We start from the raw sequence: 17,571 nt of genomic DNA on the forward strand, positions 1-17,571 counted from the left end.
CACTTTCTTGCTCACCATTAGGTGGGACCTAGGCTTTGGGCTATGACTTGGCATACCCCTTGGAACAGGCAGGTCCCTCAAGGTTGAAGTTAGCTTCCCACTCTTCTGACTTATGAATAATATGTTCCCTCATTTGACCCATCACTCCGGTCTCACCTTTTTGTTCTAAGATCCAGGCACAATTATCATTATCTGCTGTTTAGAGACAGGCTTTTCCCCCATGAGGAATTGTGAATAAAATCCACTAACCCTGGGATAGTCTCATGCTTAAAAGCTTTTAAGAAAAAGTAAGATACTTACATCGCTCTGAAGTTCATATGTTTTCCTGGCATGCACAACATCATTCTGATCTGGCAGGCATGTCCATTGGTGCAGATAATGACGGTAATCGACATCGCTGACCAGCTTCTGGCAATTCTTTGCCAGTAAGACTCCAAGCATATCCACAGGGCTGGTATACCTGGTCTTCGATTTTTCAAAGTCTTTCTTATACTCTCTTTCGCTCTGCATCTTGGCTACATTCATAGAATGCACAAGTTTTGGGTCATCCTGTATGCTGCGTGCTCCAACATGGTGGCCAAGCTGCTTGCGATATCCATCTTTGTACTTGTACTGTGGGAAAGAGAAAATTATTTTCACTAACTTCTCATTCTAATTACATTAAGAGGTGCTCGTCTATTTATAAAGGTCTTATCAAACAATCATCCCTCCAAAACTTGATTTCTCAGGACATCCTAACTTATATAATCAGGCGTTTCAGCTCAAATGGTTGGGCATGACCAACAGTCATTTAAGAGTTTATGGAATCAAAGCAATATTGTGTGATTGTAGCATTGTAAAACATTAAGCAAAATTTAACCATCCTTCTGTGTTAAGGTTTGCCTGTCTAAACCAAAATGGCAAGATGTACCCAGGATCTCAGAAGGTCCTGGGTACATCTGCAGGACCCAAAGTGAGCTATTCCAGGGGTGTGTCGGGGACAGGCTTGGATGTGCATGAACCTAAGCTGTCATTGTTATCCTGATGCACACACAAAAGGGCCTCTTAGCTACACCAGCCCTGGAGCTGTTAAAATTAATAGCTTTCCATTATCTGCAACTGGGGGTGGGAAGGTAACAAACAAACAAAAGGATGAAAAAGTTGCCAACCCATCCCACTGAGCCAATAGGGCTATGGGTGTGGCAGATCTCCTCCCAGGTATATAAGATTACCCCACCCATAAGCAAAGTATTTATTAAACCATTAATACAAATAATTTAACATGGAGTTCCTTCTACCAATAGACCTCTCTCTCTGCCAGCACAGCAGCACTTCTGCCTCTTCCTGTTTCTCCTTCAGACTGCCTCAGAGCCAGAGGGAGCTTTGAATTGCTCCCTAACAGGACATATTTTTTATTCATAAAGGGAACGTATCATATATATCTATATCTCTGAACGTTGATTCAAGATAGCATTACAATTTACAAAAGAGAAATAAAAGAGAAGCTGAAGCCAGGCTTTGATTTACATTCATTTTATATGTGTTCAAAATCTGACACTTTTCAAATCACAATTCATTCATTTCAGCTATTATAACGATTATACGAAGCACTACAATTATTTTTGGGAAACTTCGAAACTATTTTCCCCCTTAAGTTTTAGTTGATAAATATATAAAAAAAAAATACAAGAAAATCAGTGTGTGCACTTATGTGTAACTAAATGTATATACATATGCAAACACATCCCTTAGAAAGTTCACGTTAACAATGTGCCGAATCAAAGATTAAATAAGCAGCATTGCCATTTTGCTGTTAACCAGCAGAATGAAATACTTACTTCACTGGCAATATCTCGAGATGCTTTCGCAGCCTTGATTGGTATGGCATCGAGTGGAAGGTCATAGCCTTTCCTTATCAATTCTTCAAATCCTAACTTGTAGAGTTTCTAATGAGAGAACCATCAGAAAGTTAATCGCTGTGGAAGCCCAGCAAGAAAACAGACCACTCAAACACCCTCTTGTGCTATCCAGCATCAAACTTACATCGCTCGTGTTAATTAAGTTGGCTCTGGACAGGATAATTTCGGGAGTGTCAGGCATAATGTGGATATGAGTCTTGTCCTTATCCCATGCTTCTCTGTAAAGTTTCTAGAAAGAATGGAAAGAGAGTGAATAATAATAATAATAATAATAATATGCCAGTAAGAATAAATATCAACTTCAGCACAGTACAAAAGTACATCAAGCCAATGTGAAATGTTGGGCAGGCCATTGCCCATGTATAATAATAATAATAATAATAATAATAATAATAATAATAATAATAATTTATTTATACCCCACCCATCTGGCTGGGTCCCCCCAGCCACTCTGGGCGGCTTCCAACAAAACACTAAAATACAATACAGTGGTGCCCCGCAAGACGAACGCCTCACAAGACGGAAAACCCGCTAGACGAAAGGGTTTTCCGTTTTGGAGGCGCTTCGCTAAACGAATTTCTCTATGGGGTTGCTTCGCAAGACGAAAAAATCTTGCGAGTTCCCGCGTTTCCCCTCCCCGCTTTTTTCCGCCCTTTCCCTAAGCGCTAAGCCGCTTGTCAGCTGTTCCGCTGATAAGCCGCTTCTCAGCTGATCGCTAAAAGCCGGTAGACCGCTAATAGCGCTAATCCGCTAAGCTGTCAATGGGCTTGCTTCGCAAGATGAAAAAACTGCTAGACGAAGAGAATCGCGGAACGGATTAATTTCGTCTTGCGAGGCACCACTGTAACCTATTAAACATTAAAAGCTTCCCTAAACAGGGCTGCCTTAAGATGTCTTCTAAAAGTTTGGTAGTTATTTTTCTCTTTGACATCTGATGGGAGGGTGTTCCACAGGGCGGGCACCACTACCAAGAAGGCCCTCTGCCTGGTTCCCTGTAACCTGGCTTCTCGCAGCGAGGGGACCGCCAGAAGGCCCTCGGCGCTGGATCTCAGTGTCCGGGTTTGAACAATAGGGGTGGAGACGCTCCTTCAGGTATACTGGACCAAGGCCGTTTAGGGCTTTAAAGGCCAGCACCAACACTTTGAATTGTGCTCAGCGTTCCATGGCACGTTGTGCAAAACTTTGTGAAAGAGACTGTGCTGTGCTAGCAGGTGCAGCGCAAGGTCTTGTGCTCCCATGCACCTTGAGACATTGCTGAATACCTGGTACACATAGGAGCTAACTCCTAGGGCTGAGGTCCCTTCGTCCATCCCCCCAATAAAATATTTGAGGGGGTTAGGGCCCCCAAAGATGATGGACATTGTCATTCAAATTGTGTGTGCGCACTGTGTCATGTGATTATCAGGGGTGGGGCTTACCTCCCCCCCCCGACAATATTTTATCCAAATTGGCACCCCTACTGGTGCCAGAGACTGTAAAATGCCTTGTTGTGGGGTGAGTCAGGGAGGAGGGTTGCTCAGTACTTAAACCCATGTAATTATATCCTCCTTCACAGGATTACAGGCTTACGGGGCGGGGACATCATTTTCCTAAATAAATCCCTAGGCCCAGAAACTTCCCTTTTTATGCCAAATTCATCAAACTGAAAACAAAAATAAAAATGCACTTATCAAAATTGCTACAGAATCCTATGCATGTTCACCTGAAGCAAACTCCAAGCAAAAAAGGAAGGTACTCTTGAACTAATTAAGGCTGCGGTCCTGAACATGCTCCCTAGAGAGCCCTGTTAAATACAGTGGGGACTTACGTCTGAGTAAACATGCATTGGATGTGCTGCAAAGCAGTTAACTATGCTATAGGGCATGACTCACTCACTCACTCCTCCCAACCACCATTCACAGCCATTATTCCCACTGCTGACACCTGCTCCTCGAGAGCAGCACACACTTGTGCTGAGAACACTTACATCGCTCCTATGCTTGGCATTTTCCTTTGCCAAAACCACCTCCATTGAATCAGGGATACTTGTGAATTTAACGGTGTCTGGAGGCTGGCGATATTTCTTTTCACTCAGAATCTCAGAAGCCTTCTTGTTCTTTTCCGCTTCTAGAGATCCGTATGAGTTCCATCCAATGCCTTTCAGCCACTCAAGATCTGTTTTGTATGCATTCTAGGAAGGAAGAAAACATATATGAGATCCATTTGGTATTGCAAATACCACTGAAGAGGATTTTAACTTTTGGTCCTATTCCTATTCCTCCGTCATATGTTGATTATGGGTCCTTGCCTTAGGTATGTCTATCATTTGGCTTGATTGTTATTTAAATAAAGCATACAAAGGTTTGCAAAGTTTGAAGACCAAGTACCAGTATGTTTGGCCAAAAATATACATAGTGAGAAGACTAGCGCAGGAGAGGAGACAAGGGAAACATTGTTTTTAAAGCACCTTAAATCTCAGAAAAGAAGTTTGACAAAAACGAATTAAGAGATTAAACATACTGGGTATCAGAAAAGATTGGGAACACACTCCAGAAATAGCAAAAACAAGGATGAACAAGAGCAATAAGAAGTCAGTGAGAATGAAGGATGTAAGCAGGGACCTACCAGCATTAGGGTAGGTAAGAGACTGAAGGAGACTTGAAATCTGCCTTCACAAACAAATATCATTTCTGATCCCCCATAGCAAGATATGGTTTATAAATACGACTTACATCGCTTTGTAATTCATATACTTTCTTAGCATGGATGACATCATTTTGGTCCGGGAGACATGTCCATTGATGCAGAAAATGACGGTAATCGATATCGCTGACCAGTTTCTGACAATTCTTAGCGTGCAAGACCTCCAGCATATCCACAGGGCTGATATACTTGGTCTTCCATTTCTCAAAGTCTTTCTTGTATTCCCTCTCACTCTGTATCTTGGCTACATTCATAGAATGCACAAGTTTGGGGTCGTCCTGTATGCTGCGTGCTCCAATGTGATGCCCCTGTTGCTTGCGGTAACCTTCTTTGTACTTGTACTGAAATCACAAACAAAGTTTGTTGCAAAGACAAGAACGACAAAATCCAGAATCGTTAGCAGATCTATCCCAATGGAGGCGCCATGTCAGAACTGTTTGCAAATGTGGCCTTTCGTGGTTGCTGCTGATTCACAAGCAAAGCGGGTTGCTCATTCACTTGGGAGCAAGCCCCCCTTGAACTCAGTGGGTCCTACTTGTAAGTAGACATGCCATGATGCTGCTCTAGAAACAGGCAAAAAAAAATCAGCACAGTGGCAGCACTACATTCCCAGCCTGGCATGTTTTGGTGATGTCGCAGGAACCCCCCCCCCCCAGTCATTCAGTTTGTACAAACTTCACACACACTCACACTCACACTCACACACTACATACGCTACGCTTTCTCTATAAATTCATAGAAAATCAACCATACATCAGATTTGCACTCTTCCACTTTTATTTTACTCCATGAAGGAAGGACTACAAAATGGGGAAGGTTTGATACAAGGCAGCCATAATCCCATGAGCATACCAGCACATACAAAGGAGCCCTGCCCAGTTGCTATGCCAACCCTGATGGTCCTAGACAGAAGACCATCAAGATCACAAAGAACTTGCATATGGGAGTGGATTCAGCACGGACTGGAACAAAGGACAATAATCAGCTCTTCCCTCTGGGGGCAGGAAACTGCAAACTTCCCTCTGTCACCTGGAAAGTACTCATGGGGAGGGGGAAAGGGGGAACCAGCCAAGTGACAGGACACTCAGGTTACCACCACAACTCCTCCCTCAACCCCTGCTTTCTGTGATGAAGGTGTGATGTATCTGAGGGGTGATCTTAGGTTACACCCCTTCTGTGATGTATGTATGATGTTTCTGGGGGTGGTCTTGATCTACAGGGTGGCAATTTCAAAAGTCTTTATAAGGCCTTGCACACCATTTTTCTGGGTCCTTTCTCTCTCCTGCAAGTGAGGGAAGCACCCTGTTGCAACAGATCAATAAAGGCCAAGCCTACAGGCTGCTGTTTTGCTCCAAGTAATCCTGGTTGGTGTCTTTGTTTTTGTCCAAGGGAGCCCTCAGATTTTTACATTAACAGTGAAAACTAGATTCCACCACCAATAGCCTGCCTCAATTCAAAATTGCTTGATAACTACATGAGATGCAATGATAAGACTTTTTCTTCATAGGGGACATTGAAAAAAATCATACAGTAGGACATCTATTATTCTACAAGGGAACCATAGGTGCTTTGGCTGGTCTGTGCTGGTATACACACAACGGCACCTCAAAGGTGAGGGAGAAATTACTCTGCATGCACTTAGTTGGCAGGGTACCTGGAATAGTGAGGCGAGGGTGAAGTTCGATGGAATGCAACAAGCTCTGGCCCTGAAAACCATTTACATGACTGAGTCCTAGAGAACGTGACTGAATGCATCAAAGGTGTACTACAATACTACTTACATCACTAGCAATGTCCCTTGATGCTTTTGCAGATTTCACTGAGATTGCTTCAGCGGTGAGGTCATAACCTTTCTTCAACAATTCTTCCCATCCAAGTTTGTACAGTTTCTAATATGGAAAGCAAGAAGAGCAAAAAAAAAAAGCTCAGTACATAACAGGCATTTCTTCCACTGGAGTTATATATCAGAATATATTTTTGGAATATTTGAGTGTAGAACAGTTAAGAAATTGCACAAAGAACACCAAATAGCTCTTAGCTTCCCTCAAAACTCCTGCGCTGTTATAGCTAGGGCGGAGTTAAATTTCATGAGCGAACATTTTTTGTTGGGGGGAAAAAAGGTGAATGACTGAGCCCCTTGAAATATTCTTCAAAAGATGCTTCTAAGCCTTTTTTACAGTGGCTCACTCCCAATCTTTATTGCCTCAGCTGGCAGGTGCTTGGGCATCCCACCCCCCAATCCCTCAACACCGCAAAAAGGAGTCTTGCTGGCTATATGATCCTGCCAAGCACAGATCATGAAGCTAGGGAGATGTCACAATGCCAAAAATGGGTAAACCTTGCTGCCCTAATTTTTGCAGCCCTGGCTTTTTCTTTTTCAAAAGGCTATTGCTGAAACAGGAGGTGCTTTTCACAAGATGAGGCATTTTTTTAAAAAGGGCATCTCACCACCTGTTTCAACTCATTCTAGTATTGCCCAAGGAGAAATCCTAAAATTTGCTTCAGATTTCATTTGAGGTGAAATCTGGTGACGATCTAGATATGTTCAGAGACCCCTGAGAAATTCTGTTAGTGTTTTCCAAACTCTTGGCTTTCCCTGTTGTTCATTCAAAAGGTGGCGGGAAGGTTCTGAAATTTCCTTAAAATGCTGCTTTAGATAAAATGTGATGACAATACAGAGACGTGCAGAAAGCCCTGGGAAATTTCACTAGTGTGATCACAAATCTAGTCCTGCCCCAAAACTCCTCTTGTTTGTTCTGACACGAAGCACTTGCTTCAGATTTCACATCAGGTGAATGTCAAATACAATTGGAAATGACCTTCCAGCAACTAAAGAAAACAAAGGCATTCCTACAAAATATATCTGAGCCAGAGAATGTGCATATGAATAGTATATTAACCAACACAACACATTGTTACATATTTCTATACCTGGCTGTAATTGTACTTGTTTGCTTTGGCTTGCATAATGTCGGGTGTGTCTGGCATCACGTGAATCTTCGTCTTATCCTTCTCCCACGCATCTATATATGAATGCTATTAGGAAAAATAAAACAAGATAAATCAATGCAATTTGCATTTATACGTGCAGTAATGTTGCCATATTAATTTTAAAGTTGTTTATCTTTTTTTTTACACTTTTAGATATCGCAGCCATTTGGTATGATATCACACCACACAGAAGCCATTTTGTTTTATGCCATACACTCAGCAGTGGCCATTTTGTATTATGCAAAACACCAGGGCAGACATTTTGTTATGCCATGTCCCTATAGCAGCCATTTTGTGACTGGCACTCATAGCACCCTCTCAAAATTCCAAATGTACCCAATTGGTCCAAACAAAGCAGATTCTTTTTACACTGGCTAACGACAGTCACCTTATTCATAACACCAGCATTGTGTTTCGCAAGTTCCATGTCCATTGAGTCCATCAGCTTCTTAAATGGGAAAAGGCTTGGATGCTGGCGGTACTTCGAATCACTTGCAATTTCAGTGGCTTTCTTACTCTTTTCAATATCCAGTGACCCAGCAGGACTCCAACCAAGTCCTTTGTACCATTCGTTGTAATCTTGTTTGTATTCATGCTGCAGGTGGAAGAGAATAACACACAGCCAAAGTTGAGCAGCTATAGTTGCAGCAACATAAAGCATCTGCAAACACACGAGAAATATAGCCACTGACTAGTAGTGAAAAGAGAATGCAAGGTCTTACATTGCTTTGAATCCGGTTCATGTTTCTTGCCAGTTCTACATTAATGGCATCTGGCAGGAGGATGTATTTGTGGATGAGCCTTTTGTAGTTGGTGTTGGTGATATTTGCTTGAGCTTCCTTGGCAGCCATGACGCTGAAAGTATCAGCTGGGGTGCTGTACTTGGTCTTGCTGGTTTCGTAGGCTTTCTTGTACTCGCGATCTGACTGCATCTTAGCTACTTGCATGTAATGAACAAGCTTTGGGTCATCTTGGAGGCTGCGGAAGCCAACAAGTTTGCCCTTATCCATTTCATATCCCAGTTTGTATTTGTACTGCACAGAAGAAGACAAACAGAACATAAGCAAGGAAGTAAAATTTAATCTCAGGTAGGTTAGAAATGCAACATTTCTTCACCTGTGATAAATTAAATGAAAAGTGTACATGAGGTTGAACATAAAAACTAATAAAATATGACAGTGGGTCAGATCCAAAGGTGTCGCTCCATTTTGTCCCAGATAAGGCTGTCTTTGTATCAGCTTCCCACCCTGTATTCCCCAGCACCACCTCCCCTGTCGTTCTGGAGAGGACCCCAACCTTCTAGAGCAGATTTTCAGTGGCATAGGAAAAGCAGGACTCCAGACCCATTGGGGCAGTGGGAACACTTTTTCTGCTCACAAAACCTTTGGATCTGATGCAACGTATGAACTTCAGCTTTTAGAGTAATTTAAAATATTTTGGCCTTAAAAACTTACATCACTGGCAATGTCTCGGGAAGCCTTAGCAGCTTTAATGGGGATTGCATCAGCCCTCAGATCATATCCCTTCTTCTTATCTTCTTCCATGGAAAGTCTGTACATTTTCTGTGTATTCAAAGAAACAAAAGAATAAAGGCTTTGTAGTGAATGCTTTTGTATGGAGAGAACATTCCTTCCAACTGCTGGGTAAAGCTTTCTTGACTTTTTTCGGGCTTTCATTTACTTTTTTAAAAAAAGTTGTTTGGAAAAATGAAATTAAAGGTGGACTATAAATACTCTAATAAATTGTGTCAATGGGGAATCATAATGCAGGACTATACCCCGTAGGTAATAGCTCTTTATGCTAGCTCATTAGCAGTTCTTTATCTTTAGCACTACATGAAAGCCGAATACAACCCCAACTATCTACCTAGCCCTCATACTTACATTGCTGATGTTGAATGCATTGACTTTTGCCAAAACAAGCTCAGGGATATCTGGAGTGATGTTAATCTTGATCTTGTCTGCTTCCCAGTCCTTTTTGTAAAGGTGCTGAAAAGGCAACGCAAAACTTATATCACCATCTCTAAAAATCACTTACAATTGTTTATTTTCCTCTAAGAGGAGATGCATTAGACCCTTTTGCTTTGCTACATATTTGAAAAAGCTGCTACTCGAATGTCTAAGATTAATGGGCCTTGTGCAACTAACAAAGGGATATCCAATATTAATCATACTCAGAGCAGGCCCATTAAATCAGTGGATTTAAGTTACTTAAATCCGTTGATTTCACTTGAGTTAGCAAAATATCACCCTTGGTTAGGATCCTATATATACCGTATATATATATAAACAACCCTGCTATCTGAATAACTGGAGACACCTTTTTCGATTACAAGTTTTAAAAATCTATTAGCTAACCAATTCTTAATTTAAAAAATGCAGGCTTACTTTATATTAACAAATGCACAGGACAGTTTTCAGGCTGGTTAAGCCTAGTGTTCCACGTCCTGCCTAAAACTTTAGATTCTGACAGTTCTGATTCAGCACAAGCCAGCATAAATCAGGGTTCATTTTGTTTCTTGTGGAATCACAAAGCAAACAGTAACCATGTGCTAAGATGGCAACCTGTTTGTTGATCTGGAATAAAACACACAATTCCATGGGAAAATATTACCCAGGGAATCCAAATAATTAGTTAACTATTGCTACTTTTCTGTAATGCCTTGGAACAAGAAGACCAACCAGTAGAGACTCTTTTGCAAATGTTTTGCCTCATAATGTTGGCAAACCTCCTTTGAAAAGAGACGTGTGAAATTTACGCATGGGTGTGCTCTCACATGACCTAATGACATATTTACCTTAGAGTAATAGATAAATTCATCTTATCATGAGGAGAGAAACAGGCACCCTAAACTGCCACACACACAGAGCAATTTTAGCATGTGAGAAAATGACACAGAAATCAAAGAAAGGAGAGGTGGTAGAAGAACACAAACCAATTCAACCCTGACTACACCAGTAAGTCTTACTGACCAGATATCAAAGCAATGCCATTATTAGTAACAACTTGTTGAGCAGGAAATATTATAAAATTAATAATGAAATCTCGGGGGGGGGGCTATAAATATGACTCCATAATTTATACAATAGTATAAAATCAGTAAAGTAGGAAAGCTTGCCTCCTGCACAACTGCCCTATCATCATGCATTTATGAATTTTAACTTCTGTGTGTTTCCAGTTCTCAATTAAGTCAACAAGTCACAGATTAGTTGGTGGGATTAATTTGTTTGTGAAATCGCAGGAGAAGTTTCTGCTCAGCAGCAGCTTTCCTATGCTAGGCTTATTTGCTTACCCCGTCCATGGTCTTTGCGTTTTGTGTAGCCAGGACCATGGGCATAGAATCCATCTTGATAGAATACTTGAGTTTGTCTGGATGCTGCCTGTATTTCTTCTCACTGACGATCTCCATGGCTTTCTTGTTCTTCTCGGCTTCTAAAGATCCCAATGGAACCCACCCAACCCCCTTCATGAATTCATCGTAGTCCGCTTTGTACTGGTTCTGGAGACAAAATGAAATTAAACAGGTGAGAAATGTTAGATAAACTGCCAGTTTATTTTTAATGCAGCCGTGTTTACTTGCAAAAATTGCACGCACTTGCACAGCAGAAAAGAAATCCAATGCATTGTGCCGTGGTTTTTTTGTACTAATCAGTTAAGCTCTACCTTTTCAGGATAGCAACTTCATATTTAGCCTGCTTCTTTGTAAGCATTTCAAAACTTAAAAATGCATACTAATATTGTGCTGTATTGTTGCTTTTAAAATTATCACCACAAAATTCTTTACACAGTCTTCTTCAGTCTAAGACCATGCACATTTATTGAAACACAAACATTTTGCAAACATTTGCATATATGGTTTACAAAAGTCTCTTTCCTCAGGTTGTACAGTCTTTCTGACAAATCAGGTACATTTGTTGTGAGACATTAGTGCTGAGTATAGTATAAGGTTGGGGAAGAAGGGTGGGAGAGGAGGGGGGAGTAGTGAGGCTTATATTCGTTTGTACAGTGTACGTGTTGGGTTTTGTGTCAGAGTCAACTGGGTAGGTTCTCTTTCTGTTCGTTTATTACATTTCCTTGGTAGTGAGAGGTATTGGGGGCAGGGTGTGGTTGGTTGCAATTGGCTGCAGTGGGGCTTGTTTGCATTTGTAAGGGGAGGGGGAGTCAGGAAAGCTTGGGCATATGGATTTGGAGGGTTAAATAGTCTGAATCTATAATTCAGTGGTTTTTCAAAGTCTTTTACTTACATTACTCTGAATCTGCATCATGTTTTTGGCCAGTTCCAGGTTCATAGAATCAGGCAAAACATTATACGTGTGGATAATATTCCTGTAGTTTGTATCCGTTGCCACTTCCTGTGCTTTCTTGGCTGCCACCACACTGAACATGTCAACTGGGGTGTGGAACCGGGTCTTTGACTTCTCATAGTCCTTCTTGTATTCACGCTCCGACTGCATCTTAGCAACTTGCATGAAGTGCACCAGTTTAGGATCGTCTTCCAGACTACGGAATCCAATGTGTTTCCCTTTGGCTTGCTCAAAGGCTAGTTTGTATTTGTACTGTAAGCAGAAAGGTGGGGTGAGGGGCAGGGGGAGAGAGAAACTCAGTTAAGACTACCACCTTACTGAACATGGCAAAACAACCATTTTACATTTCAAATAAGTTTATGAGTTGCTTTTTTATATATATAAAAAACAACAACTACTATAAAATTTTCAAAATAAAAAGGCTTGGGAACCATTATTATGCATAAGGATCCCCAAACAGCAAACAGTGGAATAGATCTTTTTAGTGGAAGCACTGTGCAAATACCTTCTGCTTGTGCAACAGGGCTTTCCTTCCCCCAGCAAGCTCTGAAATGCGTTCTGAAAGAACCCCCAGAACAGCATGCAGGAGAGTCATTCTCTCTGGCAAAATTGCCCTGATAGCACATTACGTTAGCACAACATTGAATTCCTCCCAAAGTGCTAAATTCAAAAACTTTTATTTATCCCCTTGCCCATTTAATAATAAGTGAAACTATCAACCCAAAGGACTTGTATATACTTCAGCCACAATCTAATAAAGTACCCTTAAGCTCTTTAAAATCAGTAAACCTTATTTTGCATGCACAATTGTGGCCATAATTTAGGGTAGGGATTGCTCTAGAGTAGGGGCCATCATTAATCCCTAGTAAATTATCTCTATCTTTTCTTCATTGATGTACATCTGTGCTAGAGGTAAGTGCAATGGGCACAAAGAAACATATTCTTGCAGGATCGTCTTTGAGTAGGTGATTTTCAAAAGCCATGGGCTCCAAACAAAGCTTATGAAAGCAATAGTATAATAAGAACCATTTCTCAGATTTGCCCAGGTGGACTCAGAGAACATAAGGTATCCTAACATGGGAGGAAGGGCTAATTGAGAATGGTAAGTCTCGGGATAAATCAGTCTTTTCTCATGAACGCAACGGAAAAATGAAACTTACATCACTTGCAATATCCCTTGAAGCTTTGGCTGCTTTTATTGAGATAGCATCTGGCCTCAAATCATAGCCTTTCTTTTTGTCTTCTTCCCAGCCAGCCCTGTATAGTTTCTTTTCAAAAAAAGGAAGAAGGGAAGATTGGTAAAGGGGAGGTTGTAAATTAAAAACAAAACACACTTCTCATATATTAGGTATACAGAATGGGAGGTAGAATACTCTTTGTCATTTGAAATCTTACATCGCTCATGGTGACTTGGTTGAACTTGGACAAGATTATCTCTGGTGTGTCGGGCATCACGTGAATTTCTGCCTTCTCTTTGTTCCATTTTTCATTGTACAGTCTCTGCAGTTCATAAAAAAAGAGTAGACTTGAAGATGTCGCTTTCTGTTTTTACTTTTGCAGGTTGCAAATTATTGGTTGATTTGGCTTACACATGCTCGGCCATTAATGCACACTGAATTTTTTACACAAGCCCCTCTGAAATAAATAGAGATCCTAGCCTCCAGAAGAAGTTACAGATCAGAGGGAATCACCACCTTGCAGGGATGACTCTGCAAATCAAAACCCGATCTTTGGGTTTACCACATTAGATTAAATTTTCTTACAAAACTCAATAATGTACTCCACTTAAGTTTTTAACAATGCAGTTTTCTTGTGCTCCTAAACCTTCACAAAGGCAAGCATAATTGTCTGATTTTACTCTGTGTTTACGCACCATGGCACAAGACAAGTGAGAAGGGGGTTTGGTGTGAATCTCTCAGAACAATCGCAGGCAGGTCTACTAAAAAATGAGACCTACTGAGTTCAGTGGAACTTATTCCTAGGCAACTGAATGTAGGAATGAAGCCTCATACACTTCTAATCCCTGCTGTCCACATCCATGAAGACACTGGTCTGCAATGATTCTTTTTTGTCCATGTGGCAGATTTCACTACTGCGGTATCTTGGTTTACGAACTTAATTCGTTCCGGAAGTCCATTCTTAAACCAAAGCATTCTTAAACCAAGGTGTGCTTTCCCATAGAAGCAGGGGACTCAATTTACAAATGGAATACACTCAACAGGAAGCGGAACATGTTCTGCTTCCAAGGCAAAGTTCACAAACCAAAACATCTACTTCCGGGTTTGCAGTGTTCTTAATCCAAGTTGTTCATAAACTAAGCTGTTCTTAAACCAAGGTACCACTGTATTGTGAAACCATCAGGCAACTGGCTGCCAGAGTACATATTTATTTTACTTTAACCATATTCTATTATACTTCAATTGTATATAATAAATCAATACATTTTAATGTAATTGCATTTAATTATTTTTTGAATATGCATTGTGCGAAGTTAGTAGTATTTTCTTTGGGTCAATCTACTGTCCAGCAACTTCATCAGGTACACCAAAATCAATCACTTCTACACAAATGACTCAGGGTTAGTATTACTTCTAGTAAGTGCTAGTATCCATTGGTGAACAACACTGAGAAATCACACCTGTTACTTTGACTCTAAACTATTGAGACATAAAGTTTATATTTAAAAAATGAGCCATATCCCTCTGAGGTTTTTCTTTCCTTTACCTTGTTCATCGTAACAGCATTTTGTTTCGCCAGCACTTGCTCCATAGCAGTCATGTCAATAGTGTATTTCAGCTTGTCTGGGTGCTGACGGTATTTCTTTTCGCTAATGATTTCGGAGGCCTTCTTTGCCTTCTCCACTTCCAGAGACTGGATCGGCACCCAGCCTACTCCTCTCAGCCAGCTATTGAAATCTGCTTTGTAAAGATTCTTTAAAGGAAGGGAAAAAATGGAGAATAATTTGATGTGGAAAAGATCTGTTTCAACCTTCACAATACCCCAAAGCAATGATTGTGGGCTTAAACCGGATTGGAAGATGGTTGTGTCCATAGGAGCAAGCTGCTAGGGACCGAGGGGGCCTGCCCTCCCCAAAGTTGATGGGCATTGCTATTCAAATGGTGTGCATTGTGATCAATCATGTGGGGTGGGGCTTACCTGAGCCCCCCCTCCCATATTTTACTCAGGTTGGCCCATTTGGTCATGTGTGTGCGGATAAGATGTGTTTGAGTGAGGTTTGTGTCTGGATAGCTGTGTCTGAATAAGGGTCTGTGTGTGACAGAAGGGAGGGGAGAGAGAAAAGACTGGGTTTCCTCCACCCACTTTTGACTTTGGCCTTTCCGTTTTGGTCCTTGGATCCACACCCACTGCTGCTCATGCACCACTCCCTCCATCCACCTCAAAGGAATGGGATGTGAGCCCATCTCTCCTGCTCCATCTTTTATTGAAGTCCATTAATTCCAACAGGTTAATTTTGGCTTGTGTGGGAAATATTATTTCTAAAAGTGTGATGAAAGGAAAGGATACCTGATCCCAAGGTTAGGTTAATCAGCCTTATCTGAACCCGGAAAAAAACTCAGAACAGATGCAACAGGACAAAAGCCTAGCAGAGCATCCTACCTTGAGACTTCCCAAGCTGCTAACAACATCCACAACCTTGTTATCACCGTGGGATTGCTTTATTACATATTTCAATTATGGTGGCTCATATGTTAATGATTTAATGGGAATCTTTTATGGCTTATGTTTTTACTGTATATTTTAATTATGAATGTCTATATTTTAATTGGTATAATTGGTGTTTATACTTGTAAACCACTTAGAAACCCATCTTGGCAATGAAGTGGTATATAAATTAATTAAGATATCAAGAACAACCAACAACTACATCTTCAAAATACATACATCACTCTGAATCTGCATCATATTTCTTGACCGTTCCACACTGATGTTATCGGGCAAAAGGGTATAATTATGCAGAGACGTTCTATAGTTTGTGTCGGTGATCACTTCCTGGGCCTTTTTAGCAGCTATCACACTGAACATGTCCATGGGCAAGTTATACTTGGTCTTGCTGCTTTCGTAGTCCTTCTTATATTCACGTTCCGATTGAAGTTTGGCCACATTCATATAATGGACCAATTTAGGATCGTCTTGCAGGCTGCGGAAGCCAACTTGCTTTCCTTTATCTTTCTCATATGATTCCTTGTACTTGTACTAGGGGAAAATCAAGTCAAAGGAACAAAAATTAAACAGGCAAACATTCATTCTGCACACTGGGGGGAAAAACCAGTAGAACAACAGTAGATATTTGGTATTCTATTGTTGTCTCCACCCTTACTTTCTGGCTATCACACCCTTTTCCAACATTTTAAAAGTAATTTTAAATTTGTGAATATTTAATTATTTTGACCTAAGTCCAGAACACTATATTTTCCACTTTCTTGGTCCCCTCATGTCCTGCTTTCCCTTCCCTTCCCTCCGAGCCTCCTACCCTCTTTCTCTCTGGAGGTATTGGAGGTGGCAGATAACTATAGTCCTAGTGCTTTTATTTTGAAAGAGAAATGCTGTCCAATCTCCCAGATTTCCCAGAAAAAGGCCCAGTGTTTTCTGAGGAATCATCACAATTAGTCACCATAGATGGCCAATGTCCAAGAAAAAAAATATAAGCAGAACCTGGATGGTTGCCCTGGTCTTCCTTGTCCCACCCCACCCCCAAAAGGAGCTTGTCTCTTCCTGCTCGAAATTTCTCAAACGAATAATGAATTGATTAGTAATTCCCCCTACTGATGTAGATGCATTCCTGAGAATAACAGGGTAAACAATGAAAAAATTGATTCTGCTGAACAAATAATATCAAATTAACTTCATTAAATGTTCAAAGGCATAGTTTTGAGGTGGTTCAACTGCATTGCATGCATAAGACCCCAGGTTAAATCTTTGACACATCTCAGGTGGCAGGGCTAGAGAGGTGGGGAATACCTTGCATTGGATCCTAAAGGGAGTCGTTCGCTAGGCAGGCAAATAATCTGACTCAGTCAAAAGCAGCTTTAGATGCTCAAGGCAGTTCTGAATTTTTATCTAGATGCAACTTACGTCACTGGCAATGTTTCGTGAAGCTTTTGCAGCAATAATAGGAATGGCATCCGGCTTCAGATCATACCCTTTGGCAATTAACTTCTTATAGTCCGCTTTGTAAGAATGCTTAAAAAGAAGAATGAATATTCATAGTAAGAAGAATCACAGCAGCACAGTCAAAGGGCAATATTATTCTAGTATACTGAGCAAAAACATCCATGTGGGTTTCTGACATTATTAAGGATGATCCACAAGATATGTGTATACAGCAAACACAATGATATCATTTTTTAAAATATAATAAAAAAGGGTCGGCAGCTTCACTCCAAAACAGAATCCCCAACTATTACTGCTACCAAGACACAAGTGTTCAACTAACATACATAGAGAGAAAGGGAGGGGGAGGGAGAAATGTGTAAGGCTAATAAAACTAAGACACATAATTCACTTTCTGAAAGATCAGTTTGATTTCTGCTTATCAAATACTCACATCGCTTATATTGTAGGCATTGACTTTTGCTTGAATAAACTCAGGAACATATGGATCCAAGTGGTAGTTGTGCTTAACTTTCTCACCCTCCAACTTGTACGTTATCTAAAAGGAAAACAGCACATGCATC

General features: G+C 40.8%; 1 protein-coding gene across 48 annotated transcripts in view; it reads right to left on the minus strand.

Annotated features, from left to right (window-relative positions):
- Positions 1-17,571, minus strand: part of NEB (nebulin) — a 157,448-nt gene that overhangs the window by 99,650 nt on the left and 40,227 nt on the right. For 47 of the 48 annotated variants that reach the window (XM_081869593.1, XM_081869592.1, XM_081869591.1 and 44 more), the window contains 19 exons: positions 17,442-17,546; positions 16,970-17,077; positions 15,779-16,090; positions 14,600-14,806; positions 13,271-13,375; positions 13,036-13,143; positions 11,816-12,127; positions 10,864-11,070; positions 9,455-9,559; positions 9,026-9,133; positions 8,294-8,605; positions 7,960-8,166; positions 7,512-7,616; positions 6,362-6,469; positions 4,610-4,921; positions 3,865-4,068; positions 2,023-2,127; positions 1,818-1,925; positions 301-612 (listed from right to left, as the gene is read on the minus strand). The exons of the other annotated variant lie outside the window; for it this stretch is intronic. In XM_081869593.1, the coding sequence (XP_081725719.1) occupies positions 301-612; positions 1,818-1,925; positions 2,023-2,127; positions 3,865-4,068; positions 4,610-4,921; positions 6,362-6,469; positions 7,512-7,616; positions 7,960-8,166; positions 8,294-8,605; positions 9,026-9,133; positions 9,455-9,559; positions 10,864-11,070; positions 11,816-12,127; positions 13,036-13,143; positions 13,271-13,375; positions 14,600-14,806; positions 15,779-16,090; positions 16,970-17,077; positions 17,442-17,546 (3,450 nt within the window). The remainder of the gene's footprint in view (positions 1-300; positions 613-1,817; positions 1,926-2,022; positions 2,128-3,864; positions 4,069-4,609; positions 4,922-6,361; positions 6,470-7,511; positions 7,617-7,959; positions 8,167-8,293; positions 8,606-9,025; positions 9,134-9,454; positions 9,560-10,863; positions 11,071-11,815; positions 12,128-13,035; positions 13,144-13,270; positions 13,376-14,599; positions 14,807-15,778; positions 16,091-16,969; positions 17,078-17,441; positions 17,547-17,571) is intronic. 48 annotated transcript variants of the gene reach the window in all.

This window comes from Podarcis erhardii (genome assembly GCF_964252035.2).
Source record: "Podarcis erhardii genome assembly, chromosome: 1".
NCBI lineage: Eukaryota > Metazoa > Chordata > Lepidosauria > Squamata > Lacertidae > Podarcis > Podarcis erhardii.